This window comes from Gopherus flavomarginatus, chromosome 3, assembly GCF_025201925.1.
Source record: "Gopherus flavomarginatus isolate rGopFla2 chromosome 3, rGopFla2.mat.asm, whole genome shotgun sequence".
Classification (NCBI taxonomy): Eukaryota; Metazoa; Chordata; order Testudines; family Testudinidae; genus Gopherus; species Gopherus flavomarginatus.
In genome coordinates, this window is record NC_066619.1 from 225,674,680 (window position 1) to 225,688,397 (window position 13,718).

The 13,718-nt window shown below is 45.1% G+C and overlaps 2 protein-coding genes across 9 annotated transcripts in view; one reads left to right on the plus strand and one right to left on the minus strand.

Moving 5' to 3' along the window:
- The window catches only part of FAT1 (FAT atypical cadherin 1), a 176,229-nt gene extending 164,884 nt beyond the window's left edge, over positions 1–11,345 (minus strand). For 2 of the 8 annotated variants that reach the window (XM_050947215.1, XM_050947222.1), the window contains exon 1: positions 7,069–7,108. In XM_050947215.1, coding sequence (XP_050803172.1) covers positions 7,069–7,084 — 16 coding nt within the window. In that variant the 5' untranslated portion in view covers positions 7,085–7,108. Of the gene's footprint in view, positions 1–7,068; positions 7,112–7,777; positions 7,853–8,872; positions 8,947–10,620 lie in introns of those variants that run through there. The other 6 variants (XM_050947221.1, XM_050947220.1, XR_007773554.1 and 3 more) reach the window with 5 other exon arrangements.
- LOC127048294 (uncharacterized) overlaps positions 1–13,718 on the plus strand; it is a 991,921-nt gene that overhangs the window by 781,815 nt on the left and 196,388 nt on the right. The gene's annotated exons all lie outside the window — the stretch shown is intronic.

The window sequence follows — 13,718 nt, forward strand, 5'->3', positions numbered from 1 at the left end:
AGGGGAGGGGCAAGCGGGGCCAATGGGGGGAAGGGCGGGAGAGAGCTGGGGTGCACAGCGGGCCCACCCCAGTCCCAGACTGCATGCCGGGGGGAACTAGTCACAGAGTGTTGGGGATCTTAGGGATTGGTTTGGTTTTGTCTTGTTTTGAAATGGAATTTGCTTCATTTTTGGCTTATTGTGAAAGTTGGGGTGCTTATTTACCTCACAAAAGTTGGCAAGTGTGTGTTTCCATTACTAATAACACTGCTGACTTTTGACACTCCTGCCAACATTAAACTTACCAGCAGCTGTTAATCTGGTACTAAAATTTGAAAGATCATATTCCTTTCATAAAGAACAATGCATTCATCTGTAAACAGACTCCACTTTTATCTGGTACTCACATCTCACTTTGACTGAAAAAGTGAATCTTGAATTTATGAAAATAAATTAAACTTTTCAGAAGTCTGAGCTGAATAGATGTAAATACCATTAGCATTCTAACTACTCTATCATTATTACGTGACATCTAACAATACTGTATTATACTTTTAAGCACTTATTGCTTATTTTCTGTAGGAACTTCAAATACAGAATCTGTCATTTCTAAACAGTATATAAATATTTAAATCATGATTGCCTGGCTGTCAGTAAGAAATCTAGCCCTGAATAGCAGCTTAGACAAACTGCTGATTTAAAACCTGGAACAAGAGATGTCTATCAGTTACACAGAATAATAACCCACTTAGATAAAATTACTAATTGACATTTCTGTACCTCAAAACATGAAGTTTAATGTGGGATTTTCAGTTTGTGACATAATTTAGACAGATATTGGAAGTTTTAAATAATAGATCTCGGATTATGTGAAGACCACTATGTAATATGTCATGGTTAAGACCCAAAATATATGAAATAATGTTAATTCTATAGACAAAAGAATGGGGGGGGGGGAATCTAACAATGTAAAGATGTCAGGTGATGTAGTATACAATGGTTTATAAAAACATTTGACTGTATTTTATTACCAACAGCTCATTCTTAGTGAACCAAAATGACTACATTCCAGAAACATTTTAGCCAAAGCTACATTTTAAACTCTTAAAATTCTGTTACCTCTGAAATATCACAAGTCTATGATTTTCTATCCATTTTCAAAATATAGCAAAACTGTTTGCTTAACTAAAGTTCATTGCCACATGTTCATAAAAGTACAAGTATACTCCTCTGGAATGCCATAACCAGACAGTCTTTGATTTCCTATTTGGAACAAATGATTGATTAATATTCACATTTTTCTTCAACATTTTGGTTTTAAATATATGATGTAATTGTTTTCATATAGTGGGAGCTTTCTTACATAAAAGGAAACTTCACTGATAAAGATACTGTATAATTTTGAATAAGAAAAAATACTAAGACAATTTAGAATTAGTAAATATTCATGCAGCAAAAAAAAAAAAAAAGAATGGTTTTCTAAAATTAGGCCAAAAGTTAGGGCTGATATGGTTCCACCACCACCATAACTGTAAACCACATAATTAAACTGGGCACTGATCTTTCACAAACACATGCAACTTCTTACTATTTATATACTAGTGCCTAGAGACTATAACCAAGCTGGGGCCCTCTTGTAACAGGCACTACATACACACACACACACTTTAGTAAGAGGCAGTTCCAACACAAAGGAGCTTGGGACTATGGAAGACAGACAAAGGAAGTTTAACTGTCCCCATTTTATATACGGAGAACCAGAAACGACCTGTGTCCGCTGATAGAGTGGGGGAGGGGGGGCGCAGCAGAGTAAGGGAGGCCAACTTCAGCAGTGTTACAGAGGATGCTCAGTACAAACCAAGCAGCAAATCTGGAGGCACATGACCCCGTATGGTCATCTGCCCCCCTCCCCGCACCTCTGTGAGGAACTAAGACAGAGAGCTATGCTCAAAGTCACACAGAAAGACTGTAAAAAAAAAAAAACGGAATTAAAACACAGATTTCCTGAGCCCTAGTGCAATGCATTAACCATAATACTATCCATTATCTACTCACAAGAATATCCAGCTGAGTTCAGTGGGACATGCATAAGTGACTACAGGATTAGGTTCTTTCTTATTAGCACAGTTTGTTCTATAGCTACTGGGAAACTTCAATGGGAATTTTGCATACTCAAGAAATGCCTCTAGTACAGCGACAGCCAACCTGTGGCTCTGGAGCCACACGTGGCTCTTCAGAAGTTAATGTGTCTCCTTGTATAGGCACTGACTCCAGGGCTGGAGCTACAGGAGCCATCTTTCCAATGTGCCAATGGGTGCTCACTACTCAACTCCTGGCTCTGCCAGAGGCCTTTCTGCCACTTCACCCCTTCCCGCCTCTCTCCTGAGCCTGCCATGCCCTCGCTCTTCTCCCCTCGCCCCCAGAGCCTCCTGCATGCCACGAAACAGCTGATCAGGAGGTGCAGGGAGGGAGGAGGCACTAATCAGCAGGGCTGCAGATGGGTGGGAGGCTCTGGGAGCGGAGGGAGAGCTGAGCAGGGGCTGCTGACGTATTACTGTGGCTCTTTGGCGATGTACATTGGTAAATTCTGGCTCCTTCTCAGGCTCAGATTGGCCACCCCTGCTCTAGTACATTCTTCTGCCAATGAAAACTGGGCTCTACGGTAGTTTCTTCTGTTTTGTTCTGAGATTTTTCCATGATTTTTTAATGAGTGGGAACTAATATTATGTGTGCATGTATAGACAGATAGATGTAAATATACATGCATACACACACTTACATCAACAACTTCTTTAATTTATACTATCTTAACAAGCCAAAACATCTTTATGCACCAACATCACTAATTAACATCAAAACGGCTCTGAAGAGTAATATTTGTAAACTTCTGGGATATGAATCTGCAAACACTTTTCATTCAGAAAGCTGCTACTTGAGTAAGAGCTTGCATGACCAGGCCTTTGCTGCAGAGCCTGAAGAGGGAGACAAAGACAATGAGTTTGTAGGCCCTACCAATATAATGACTATTATATTTTCATTTCTCAGCAATTAAACATTAACTGTTTAAAAACACAGTTGCTTATAGTCCTGAAGTTTCCATATTAGATTGTGACTTTTTAAAGTTGAGTCAAGTTTTAGGTCAAAATCCGGAGGCCTGGTCTACACTAGTCTGTTATTTCGGAATTAGCCGAGTTAATTAGGAAAAAAAAAATGATTTCGTCCACATGACCAAACCGGCTTTTTCGATTTAAAGGGCTCTTTAAATCAATTTCTGTACTCCACCTCAGCAAGTAGAGTAGCGCTTAAATCGAGATCGCAATCCCGGGTTAAAGGTATTGTGGAAGCAATTCAATGTTATTGGCCTCCAGGAGCTATTCCAGAATGCTCCCTTGTGCCTGCTCTGGACAACACTCTCAGCTCCAATGCACTAGCCAGGTGGGCAGGAGAGCCCCAGGAACTTTTGAATTTCATTTCCTGTCACCATCAGCACAGGCGACCATGCAGAGTCCACCATCACAAGAGATCACGCAGTCCTCGTGGATTCACAGACGAGCTCCCGCATGGTCCAAATGGGAGGTACTGGATCTCATCGCATGTTGGGGAGACGAGTCTGTTATGGCAGAACTACGTTCCAAAAAAAGGAACACAAATACGTACGCTAAAGTCTCCAGGACATTGACAGAAAGAGGCTACTCCAGGGACACAGAGCAGTGTCGTACAAAAATCAAGCTCAGGCAAGCATACCAAAAAGCCAGGGAGGCAAACGGGCGCTCTGGGTCACAGCCCCATACATTCCGCTTTTACCATGAGCTCCATGCAATTATGTGGGGTGATGCCACTACTACCTCACCACTGTCCATGGACACCTGCAATGGGGGAGTTGCACGGAGCGAGGAGGAAGAGTCATTGGAGGAAGAAGAGGAGGAGGAGAAGGACAGTGCACAGGCAGCAAGTGGGGAATCTGTTTCCCTCTCTAGCCAGGAACTATGCTTAACGCTGGAACCAATAGCCTCCCCTCACTCCCAATGTGGGCTCCTGGACCATGACCCTGGAGAAAGTACTGCTGGTGAGTGAGCCAGACTGGAGCCACACGGTGGAGTTCGGGGGGGGGGGGGGGGAGAAACCCAGTCACGCTGGGCTGTTCGTGTATAGTTTAAAGGGCTCATCCCTGCTTAGATCCTCATCAGAGCCACGCAGGGGGTGCAGGGGGAAGGGTTTGGGTGTTATGTGAAGTGATCATCCCAGAAAGCCTGCAGGCCCTCCTTTATGGCAAACCCGCCAAGCATCGCTTGCTCTGGGAAAGGGGTCCCAGCAGTTTGAAAACAATTAAATGAATGTAGAAGAAGCAGAACCCCATGTGCCCCTAGGCTGCCTGCAAGCTAAATTCTGTTGCCCGGCTGTGTGTGATGGCTTATTCATACCAAAGTGTCCCCTTTGTTCCCTGAAATGTATATTTTAAAATACTGCCCTCTCTTTTTCTCCTCCCACAGGTGCAAAGTTTCAATGCAGCCCCTATCTACTCTGTCCCAGAGGTCCAGATTAGAAGGCGGAAAAAATGAACACGGGAAGACATGTTCGCCGAGCTCATGCAGTCCTCCTGCACTGATAGGGCCCAGCTGAATGCGTGGAGGCAAACAGTTGCTGAGTCCTGTAAAGCATTACAGGAACACGAACAGAGGAGGGATGCGCATGATGAGAGCAGGCAGGATGCTATGGTCATGCTCATGGGGGAGCAAACTAACATGCTCCGCTGTATGGTGGATCTAATGCAGGAAAGGCAGCAAGACCACAGACTGACGCTGCAGTGGAAACATGAGCAGTTTGCGGAGGAAGCTGTGCAGCTCTGTTCATGATGGCCGAAAAACAGCAGGGAATTGTTGCCTTCTGTAGCTTCCACGGGAGCCCAGGACAGACAACATGGAAAAGGCAGCGGAAGCTGTGTGGCTCTGTTCATGGTAGCCAAAAAAAGGCAGGAAATGGTTAGATGAAAGAGTAGACAGAAAGACGAGAGGGCATGCGAGGTAGACTCATGGTACCAAGAGACAGGCGGTGCACCGTGCTGCACCGTCTGCTGGTAGTATGGCATCTGCTGTAGCTTTCATGGAGGGAGGAGCGAGTGACAGCACACTCAGAAACACCTGTGAGAATATTTTTGCCCCATCATGCACTGGGAGCTTAACCCACAATTCCAATGGGCAGCAAAGACTGCGGGAACTGTGGGATAGCTACCACAGTGCACTGCTCCAACATTCAATGCTACCCTTGGTACTGTGGACGCACTCCGACAAATTCATGAACTTCATGGGGACACACAACACGGAATGTATAAAATCGCTTCCGAAAATAAGTTTGAATTAATTTCATGCTGTAGACATACCCTGTGACTTGTTTTCCAGGATGAGTGGGGGGAAGGGTTTGTATTCAAAAAACACATGATGAAAGCGTATAGTTGAATTATTTTACTAAAGCCAGAAAGTTATTTGGAAAATGCACATTGTTGGGAAGGTTAACATAATAGTTTAAACTTGTGAGTAAACACAAGCCCTATATGCTATAAACATTTTGGTTTATTAAATCCCTGAAATTGATCTATTTCCTGACTACTCTATGTAGTACACAAATACTCTGAAACCCACAACAGGCAAAAAGAAAATTTAGAATGAAAATTTACAAGTTTTGCATGAGTACTGATACTTGCTTGAGTCAAGGTTGAAGGACTGAACTCTCACTCCAGGAAAAGGCGACTTTAATCTTTATTGTGTCTCAAACTGCTTACTATGTCAAAACAGCTCTGTAACTTTCTTATATTCATATGTAACAGTGGATTTAATGATACTCTATCATTAAAAGACTCTTAATCAGCAACTATTGTTGATGAGTTTCACAAGGGAAAATTGCAATGAGATACCGTATCTCTTGTGCAATATACATAATGCTTTATTATAATAATATACAGAAAACTATCAAATACAGTGAAACTGTTAAGTCTCAATGTAGCAAGTGATTATCCTGAAAATTTTTGTGACCAAACCACCTCATCAAAAGGGGTAACATTTTAATTGCAACTTTGTTTTTTTCTTTTAAGTATTGCACTCCTTTCTTCCACATAAGTGAATGGGAGTTTTGCCACTGACCTTCAATGGAAGCAGAACTGGGCTCTATAAAGCTTTTTTCAAGTGAAGTTATTAGACCCTTGGGACAACTGACACCCAATATTGCTTCTCTTTTACAAATAAAATCTAAAAAAGCTGAGAAGTGAAGATACATTACAGTAGTAACAGAAAGTTTCAATCAACTAATATTTAAATCTGCACATATAAATACACTATACATAAAGCTCTTAAAGAACAGTAACTACAAAAAAAAAAAAAGAATGTAGGTATCCATCCTATACAGCTATTAATATAGGACTTTAAAACTGTTTAAAACTTATCATAAGTTTAATATTCAAAGATATCAAGGGCAGTATAAAGAATTTCCCCTAAAAATATTAAAGCTAAGTGACATTATTAAATTTCTGATTAACTGTAATAAATACATGGTGAGTGAAAACTTAGCAAAAGGGGTTTTGGTTCTTTGTTTTTATAAGAGTACAGTTTTGTAGTGAAATGTCACATTATTTATTACAAGATGTAAACTCCTAAAGAAGAATGTCATCAGTTAAAGCATTTTAGAAATAGAAACATGGGGGAGGGGACAGAGAGAGGAATCAGGAACCTTGAGTTCTTCTGTGCACGCTTTGCTCTTTAAGTTTCAAAGGAAACTAAGGGACAAACAATGGTAGATACATTGCAAAAGCACAAAGAGGAAAACCAGCCAGAGATATTTATTCATTGAGAATCTTCGTGGGCTTACCATGGATATTAAGTTTACAATAGGCCATTAAATGCATAATGCATACAGACAGACACCTTCCCTTCAGGGTACAAAATTATCACCTCCTCTCTTCCAAGGCGTAATTTAATATAATCCTGCAGAGGAAATTACAGCCAAGTCTCTGAATACTTCTCTGCTCATTTAAACTCGTAATAACAAGACCCTTCTACAAGCATTAAAACGAGAGAAACGGTAGCTTAATAATGAACTGACCAGAAACAGCCATCATGCCACACAAAAATAAGTCGCTAAAGCGTAGCTGGAAGGGGTGAGAACAGGAGAAGATCCTTCACATTTTTCAGCTCCGTTTCAGCGATAACGTGGCCTGACGGAGCCATGCAGGAAAAGAGACTCGATTGCAGGTTTAACTTATCAGGGTCTTCTCCCTCCCGCCACGTTCCCTGCGCCTGCATCGTGGCTTTGATTCGATTGTGTAGCAAATGAATCCAGGCCAATGACGCCGCGCTAGCCTCTTGTTTCCAAACTCACTTCTAGGGACTTACTAGTCCCCTCACGTCTCCTGTCCCCCACCCCCTAGCCCCCACCATACTCATCGATCCCGGGGAAGACAAGAAAGTGAGCGGCTGTTGCAATCAACCTTGCAGGAAGGAGGTAGCGCTGCGGATGAGGGGTTCCTACAGGCACCTTCCCATTCACGGTCCACTCCCTCTTGCCCCCGATCTCCCTGCCCAACTTCGCAGGACAAAGTCTCCTCCCCGGGGCCAGGGGGCTGCAGCCTGTGCGGGCTGAGCGCAAGCAGGGCAATGGGAGCAGAGCCAGCAGACAGCAGCCCAGGCTCTGCACCCTGCCGGCTGCGCTCCTTTCTCTGGGGCTCGCAGCCCCAAACTTCTGCCTCACGCCTCAAACTCGCCAGAAAGTTTCCCCAAAGAGACCGCCAGAGCCAGGCGCGCCCGCCTCTCACCTCTCATTGCCGGCCGGGAGGAGATTGGTGGAGGGGCTTCCTGGGCGCCCAGCGCCGCATGGTGACCGGCCCGACTCCTCTTTCTCCCCTCTCTGCCTTCTCTCTCTCCCTTTCCCGGCCGCTGTACTCTGCATTTCTATATTCCTCCGCAGGCCAGGCCTGCCACCACAACCCCCCTCCGGAACTAATTTCCTTGGCATGAAAACCTAAACCACACTTCCAGAGACTCCAGGGCTCCCAACCATCTGGCTCCTAAATTACTATACCCTTCACATCAAAAGATCCACTATCTCTCCTCGATGGCAGGACTCATTTCACTGGTTTTTGTTTAAAAAAAAGCTTTCTGTAGTAGAGGCAGTGAAAACTCAACCTTCCCCCTGCTAATTTATGTTCTTATTGGAACACATGCTTCTTTTGGTACTTGCAAGTTAAAAAATGAGCAGAACGGAGTATGTCAGTAATCTAGAAACTGAAAACGGGGGGTCTTTTCTTTTGTTATTCAAACTTCGAAGTTTGCTGTTTCAAACCATCCGAGATTATTGCAATTGGCATTTAAATTTATCTCGTCTCATTTACAGGACCATAATTGTTTTATGGTTTCCTCCTTATTCCACGAACCCTCAAAAGGAATCCGGCTAGAACCGAATCAACCTCCTCCAGTGATAACACACCACACAGTACAAAGTTCCCAGTGCAACGAATGGGAGTGTTTTCCCGGCACTTGTATACACAGCTGGGTAAGAAAACCTACACTCTGCAAACTCCAGCTCTGGAAAGCGGCATGCATACTACGCCCTGTAGCCCAAACACCCACTAACCTTCTCATTATCCGGCCAGAAATTGAAGACGGAATAGACAAAAATATCAACTTGGAAGACAAGGACAGCTTTGCATTCCATTGTGTTCAGTTATTGTACTTGACGACTTATTTAAAACTTGAAAAAAGCAGAACTCTTCAGATAGTAGTCTGGACATTTGTAAACATCTAAAAGGAAGTCCAAAGATACACCAAAAACAAAATAAAACCTTAAGACTAAAGATTATCAAGTCCAAAATGTAAGCAACGCAGGACCAAATCCTGTACGCCTTACTCACAGAGTAGCCATAGTGATTACGCTGAAAAGATCAAGATTTGGCTCAGTGTAAGAATCTCTCTTGCCCCTCGTTTATTCACTCAACCTTAGGGACAAGTGTTTAGGGTCCTTAAAAGCATAAGTGGAAACCTAAATCATGGGAGCCAAGGAGATTGTTCTCAATATGGAGCTCTCCAGAAAGGATTTTTTGGGAGGAAAAATTAAGGTCAGGTACTTCATGACTCCCAGCTGAATTAAATTGTCATCATTCAGTAGCTCTGTACATGAAAGTCTCTAACAAGTTATGGAGAGAGAAAAAAAACTAAGGGAACGTTGAGACAGAACACTATTGCTCCATGTAAAGAAAGGACTTTTATACTGACCTGAAATTATAACCCTGGGCTCACTGGTACTTTTATTTGTAGTAACAGTGTACAATTCGCGGTTTAGTAAACAATAGCATGCAAGGTAATATGCATACACACACAAACGTATCCCTGTTCTCCGAGACACACAATCTTAACCACAGCAATGGGTGGGATTGGCCCAATTATTTATATAAATGACCATATGTAAGATGCGGTTACCTGAGTGGATCCTGCGGTCTTATCTTTTACAATGTTTGCGAAATTCTACTGCAAGGTGCATGGGTTTTGAAAAGGTCCAACACCTTTGATTTAGTTCCTAGACATTCCTTGAAATAGTAAATGCTACCAGTAAAGAAATAGCCATTTGGGATAAAGCTAAAATGATGTCCTGGTGTGTAAATGTAAATAACATTAAAGATTAATACTCCCAAATATTCCTTGGAGTGAATTTCATTCATTAATAAATGATAAATGCTTAATAACGATCAAACATTTGTTTGGGGAATTCTGACTCGGCAGATTCACTGAGAAACCTAATTGCCTGGAAGAAGCTGGAGTTCATCGCCATAGGAAGCAAGCAAAGAGCGAGAAAAGATTAGAGGAACGCATTTATTACGCATTCGCCGTGTACCGTTTTTTCCTACCAAATCAATCAATTAATCGATGTGGCAGACTGGGAGCCCCAACGATTCCTGCCTGATCTGTGACTAAATCTTCACACATTCAGGACCGGATCACAAGTAATCGACTCACAAATATTTCAAGGTTGCCTTTTTAGTGGCTTGATTGAAATGATTGTAAAGTGAGGGGCAGGAGTCGCCCTGACGCAAAGACCCCGCAACCTCATTTATGGTTCTAGACAGAACTGCAGCCCCCCGAGAGCAAGGACCAGCGGCACAAGAGGGCAGTGGGAGCTCCTCCAGGTCCCTCGTGTCTCCGGACAATGCTGAACTTGGCAGCCTGGGAGGGGGAAAAGGAGCCGCTGTACTCAGTGCGCGGGCTAGAGGGCGCTGCACCACAATACATCGCCCCGGACTCCTCGCTCTCCTTCCCACAGGCACCATTTCTGAAACAAGTTACACTTTAAAATAATGCAAAACGCAGTAGAACATCTTTGCAACAAGCCTTCTGAATTTGGTTCTGTATTTTACAGGTTTTGACTGAGCTATCTAGATATCTTTCTCTATATCAAGGGAGGGAAATATATGTGTGTGCATTGAGGGATCAAAACATAGGTATACATAGGAGTGTGTCTATATATACCCCACACACTAGCCATACAAACACAGTAGTGGCTACTTCATTAAAGCCTGAATATTTCCATTTATGCTACTGGACAACATCAATACACATATTTAAATATTTTTTTTAATCCAGGGAAAACAAACATCAAAGAACTCACCAGACCAGCTGGATTTAATACTTCTCTCCTAAAGTCCACTCTAGTTTAGTTGATCCCCGCACACTTTGTTTAATTCAAAAAATGGTCAAGCGTCTAAAGTATGAACTTTGCCACCCTTCGGTTCTTCAGCACATGCCCAACGAGTAGCAAATCCAGCGCCCGTGCCCATATCCCGATGGCCTCATTTCGGCGTGTACCCGGTTTAAACTTGAAAGGGGGTGGGGGAGAAAGGAAAGGGACGGAACGATCCAAGTTTTTCAAGACATGTCCAGGCAAAGAGCGGGTAGAGTTGAGCAGCAGGCGCAGCAGCAGCAGACAGCGAGCTGCAGTGGATCACTGACTCACTCCCTTTCCTCACCCTCGCTCGCTCTTGGACATCGCTTGCTGGAGCGCCGTCCCCTCCCTCTTCCAAGCGTTGGATTGAAGAGATTCTCCAGCGCCGGCAGCCTGTCCTCCTACCCTGGCCCCAGCGGCTCCCTGGGGCAGGTCTCTGCCTCTGTCACTGGCACCTGAGCAGGAGCCTCCTTCCCACTACTACAGTTCGCAGCGTTTCCTGAGCCTGTGTGTGACAGCAGGTGATGCGCCGCTGCCTTTCCTGGAGCTTAGTGGCGACGCGTCCCGGGTCTAAGCTCCTGACCTGGAAGTCGGGCTCCGCTGTCACCGTTCCAGCCCCTCTTGGCAGCAGAAGTTTGGGCTGTGGCCGTTCCCTTCCTCCGCTCCTGTATGGCCCCCTCCCTCGGCCTCTGCATTACAGCAGCGCAGCGCAGCCTGTAGCAAATGCTGGGTAACTTTCCCCTTATAAACCTTTGAGCTACGACTCCGCTTTCATCATTTACTCCTCCAACGCTTTACTAACACCCCAGCCCCCGGAGGGTACTGAACATGCATCGGGTGCAATTTCCACCAGGTCATACCTGGATCAGCTCCAGGCCATTTGTCAACAGGATAGTCTAAAAGGGCTATTATGTTAAATTCCAATGACACCCCCTTCCCCCGCTGTTTTGGCACTAGATCTGTATAAATAAAAGGGGGAAGGGTTGGTTTTGTTTCCAGCGGGGGAAAGATATGTTTTTCTCCCACTCTGTTCATAATCAAATACATAAATAAACTGTTTTGCTCACCCATTCAAACAAAAAATTCACCCTCCATCAGAAACCAGACTGGAACATTTCTGCCCCAAAGGTTAACATTTCAGAAAGTTGCAAGTAACTGTAAACAGGGGGTCAGAATGGTAAGACATATGAAACAGAATGGTACTTGCCTATGAAACTTTAACTAGAGCAGTCCCTGCTGCTCCTACTGTAATGCTTTACTTATGCACCTCACAGGGGTGTTGTGAGACTGAAAGCACCCTGAGATTCTCAGGTGGATGATGGAGTAGAAGTGCAAAGTAGCATTGTATAGCACTTCTCATCCCTAAGGATCTTCAATCACTTCTATGGCCGTGATCCAAAGCCAGTTGAAGTCAATGGAAAGATTCCCAGGGTCCTACTGGAATAGCATCTACAACCCCTTTCTGCCAGCACTCAAGGTACTGGGGTTACTGCACCTGTATAAAATTAAACTATAGAACTAAAGCCCCTCCTATAGCCCACCTCAGGTGTCCCACAATTTAGCCTTCTACAATGGACTATGCAGGGTGTAGGAGCCTTGGAGTACAGCACATAAAGGTTGATATGCCAGCATACCAGAGGCGACAGGGGCACACAAGGTCATGTGTCTCCCCAGATTTCTTCTAGGGTGGGAGTTGGGCTGAGCACGGCTGAGAGGGTTGTGGTTGGGGAAGGCACCAACACCCAGCACTCATGCTGAGCCCCGGTAAGAGGTGCCTGGAGCAGGGAAAAGAGATGGGGCTGGCAGTGCAGCTCCACGGGAGGAGGCACAGGGAAGCCCTCTGAGGGCTTGGCTACACTGGAGAGTTGCAGCGCTGGTGATGGGGTTACAACGCTGCAACTCACTCTGTGTCCACACTTGCAAAGCACGGCCAGCACTGCAACTCCCTAGTTGCAGCGCTGGCTGTACACCTGGTCTGCTTGGGGTGTAGCGATTCCAGCGCTGGTGATGCAGGGCTGGTCATCAAGTGTGGACACCAAAAGCGCTTTTATTGGCCTCCAGGGTATTAGGAGGTATCCCAGCATACCTTTTCAGACACTCTGCTCATCGTTTCACACTCTACTGCCCTGGGCTCAGGTGACCCACCCTTTAAATGCCCCAGAGATTTTAAAAATCCCCTTCCTGTTTGCTCAGCCAGGTGTGGAGTGCAATCAATCAATCAGTGATCATGCCTCCACGCCTCAAATGAGCCCCAGCGTGGAACACTTCCAAGCTGCAGGACCTCATCAGTGTTTGGGGAGAGGAAGCTGTGCAGTCACAGCTGCACTCCAGCCGTAGAAATTATGATACCTATGGGCAGATATCAAAGTCCTTGCTGCTAAGGGGCCATGAACGGGACATGTTGCAGTGCAGGGTAAAAGTAAAGGTGCTGCATAGTGCCTATTGCAAAGCCCGTGAGGGAAACTGCCACTCAGGAGCTGCCCCCATGACCTGCCGTTTTTACAAGGAGCTGGATGCCATACTTGGTTGTGACCCCACTGCCAATCCGAGGAGCATGATGGAGAGTTCAGAGCATGGAGAAGTGGGGGAGGGTGTTGAGGAAGAGGAGAGTGAGGCTACTGGGGTGGAGGGAGACACCCCGGAGTCCCAGGAGGCATGCAGCCAGGAGCTCTTCTCAAGCCAGGAGGAAGCTAGCCAGTCACAGCAGCTGGAACTTGTTGGTGAAGAAGAAGCAGAGGAGCGGGTTTCTGGTAAGCAGCTTTTATTTTCAGGATGGAAATGTTTTGGAAGAGGAGGAGGAGGGGGGGTTATGGCTGCCTGCCTGCATACCTAGATGTGGAATAGCCCATTGATTTGGTCTATCACGTCTCTGTAATCGGTCTCAGTAATCTCTTCAAAAGTTTCAGCCAGAGCGTGGGCAATGTGCTTGCGCAAGTTTATAGGGAGAGCAACCGTGGTCCTTGTCCCAGTCAGGCTAACGCGTCTGCGCCACTGTGCTGCGAGGGATGGGGGGACCATTGCTGCACACAGGCAAGCTGCGTAGG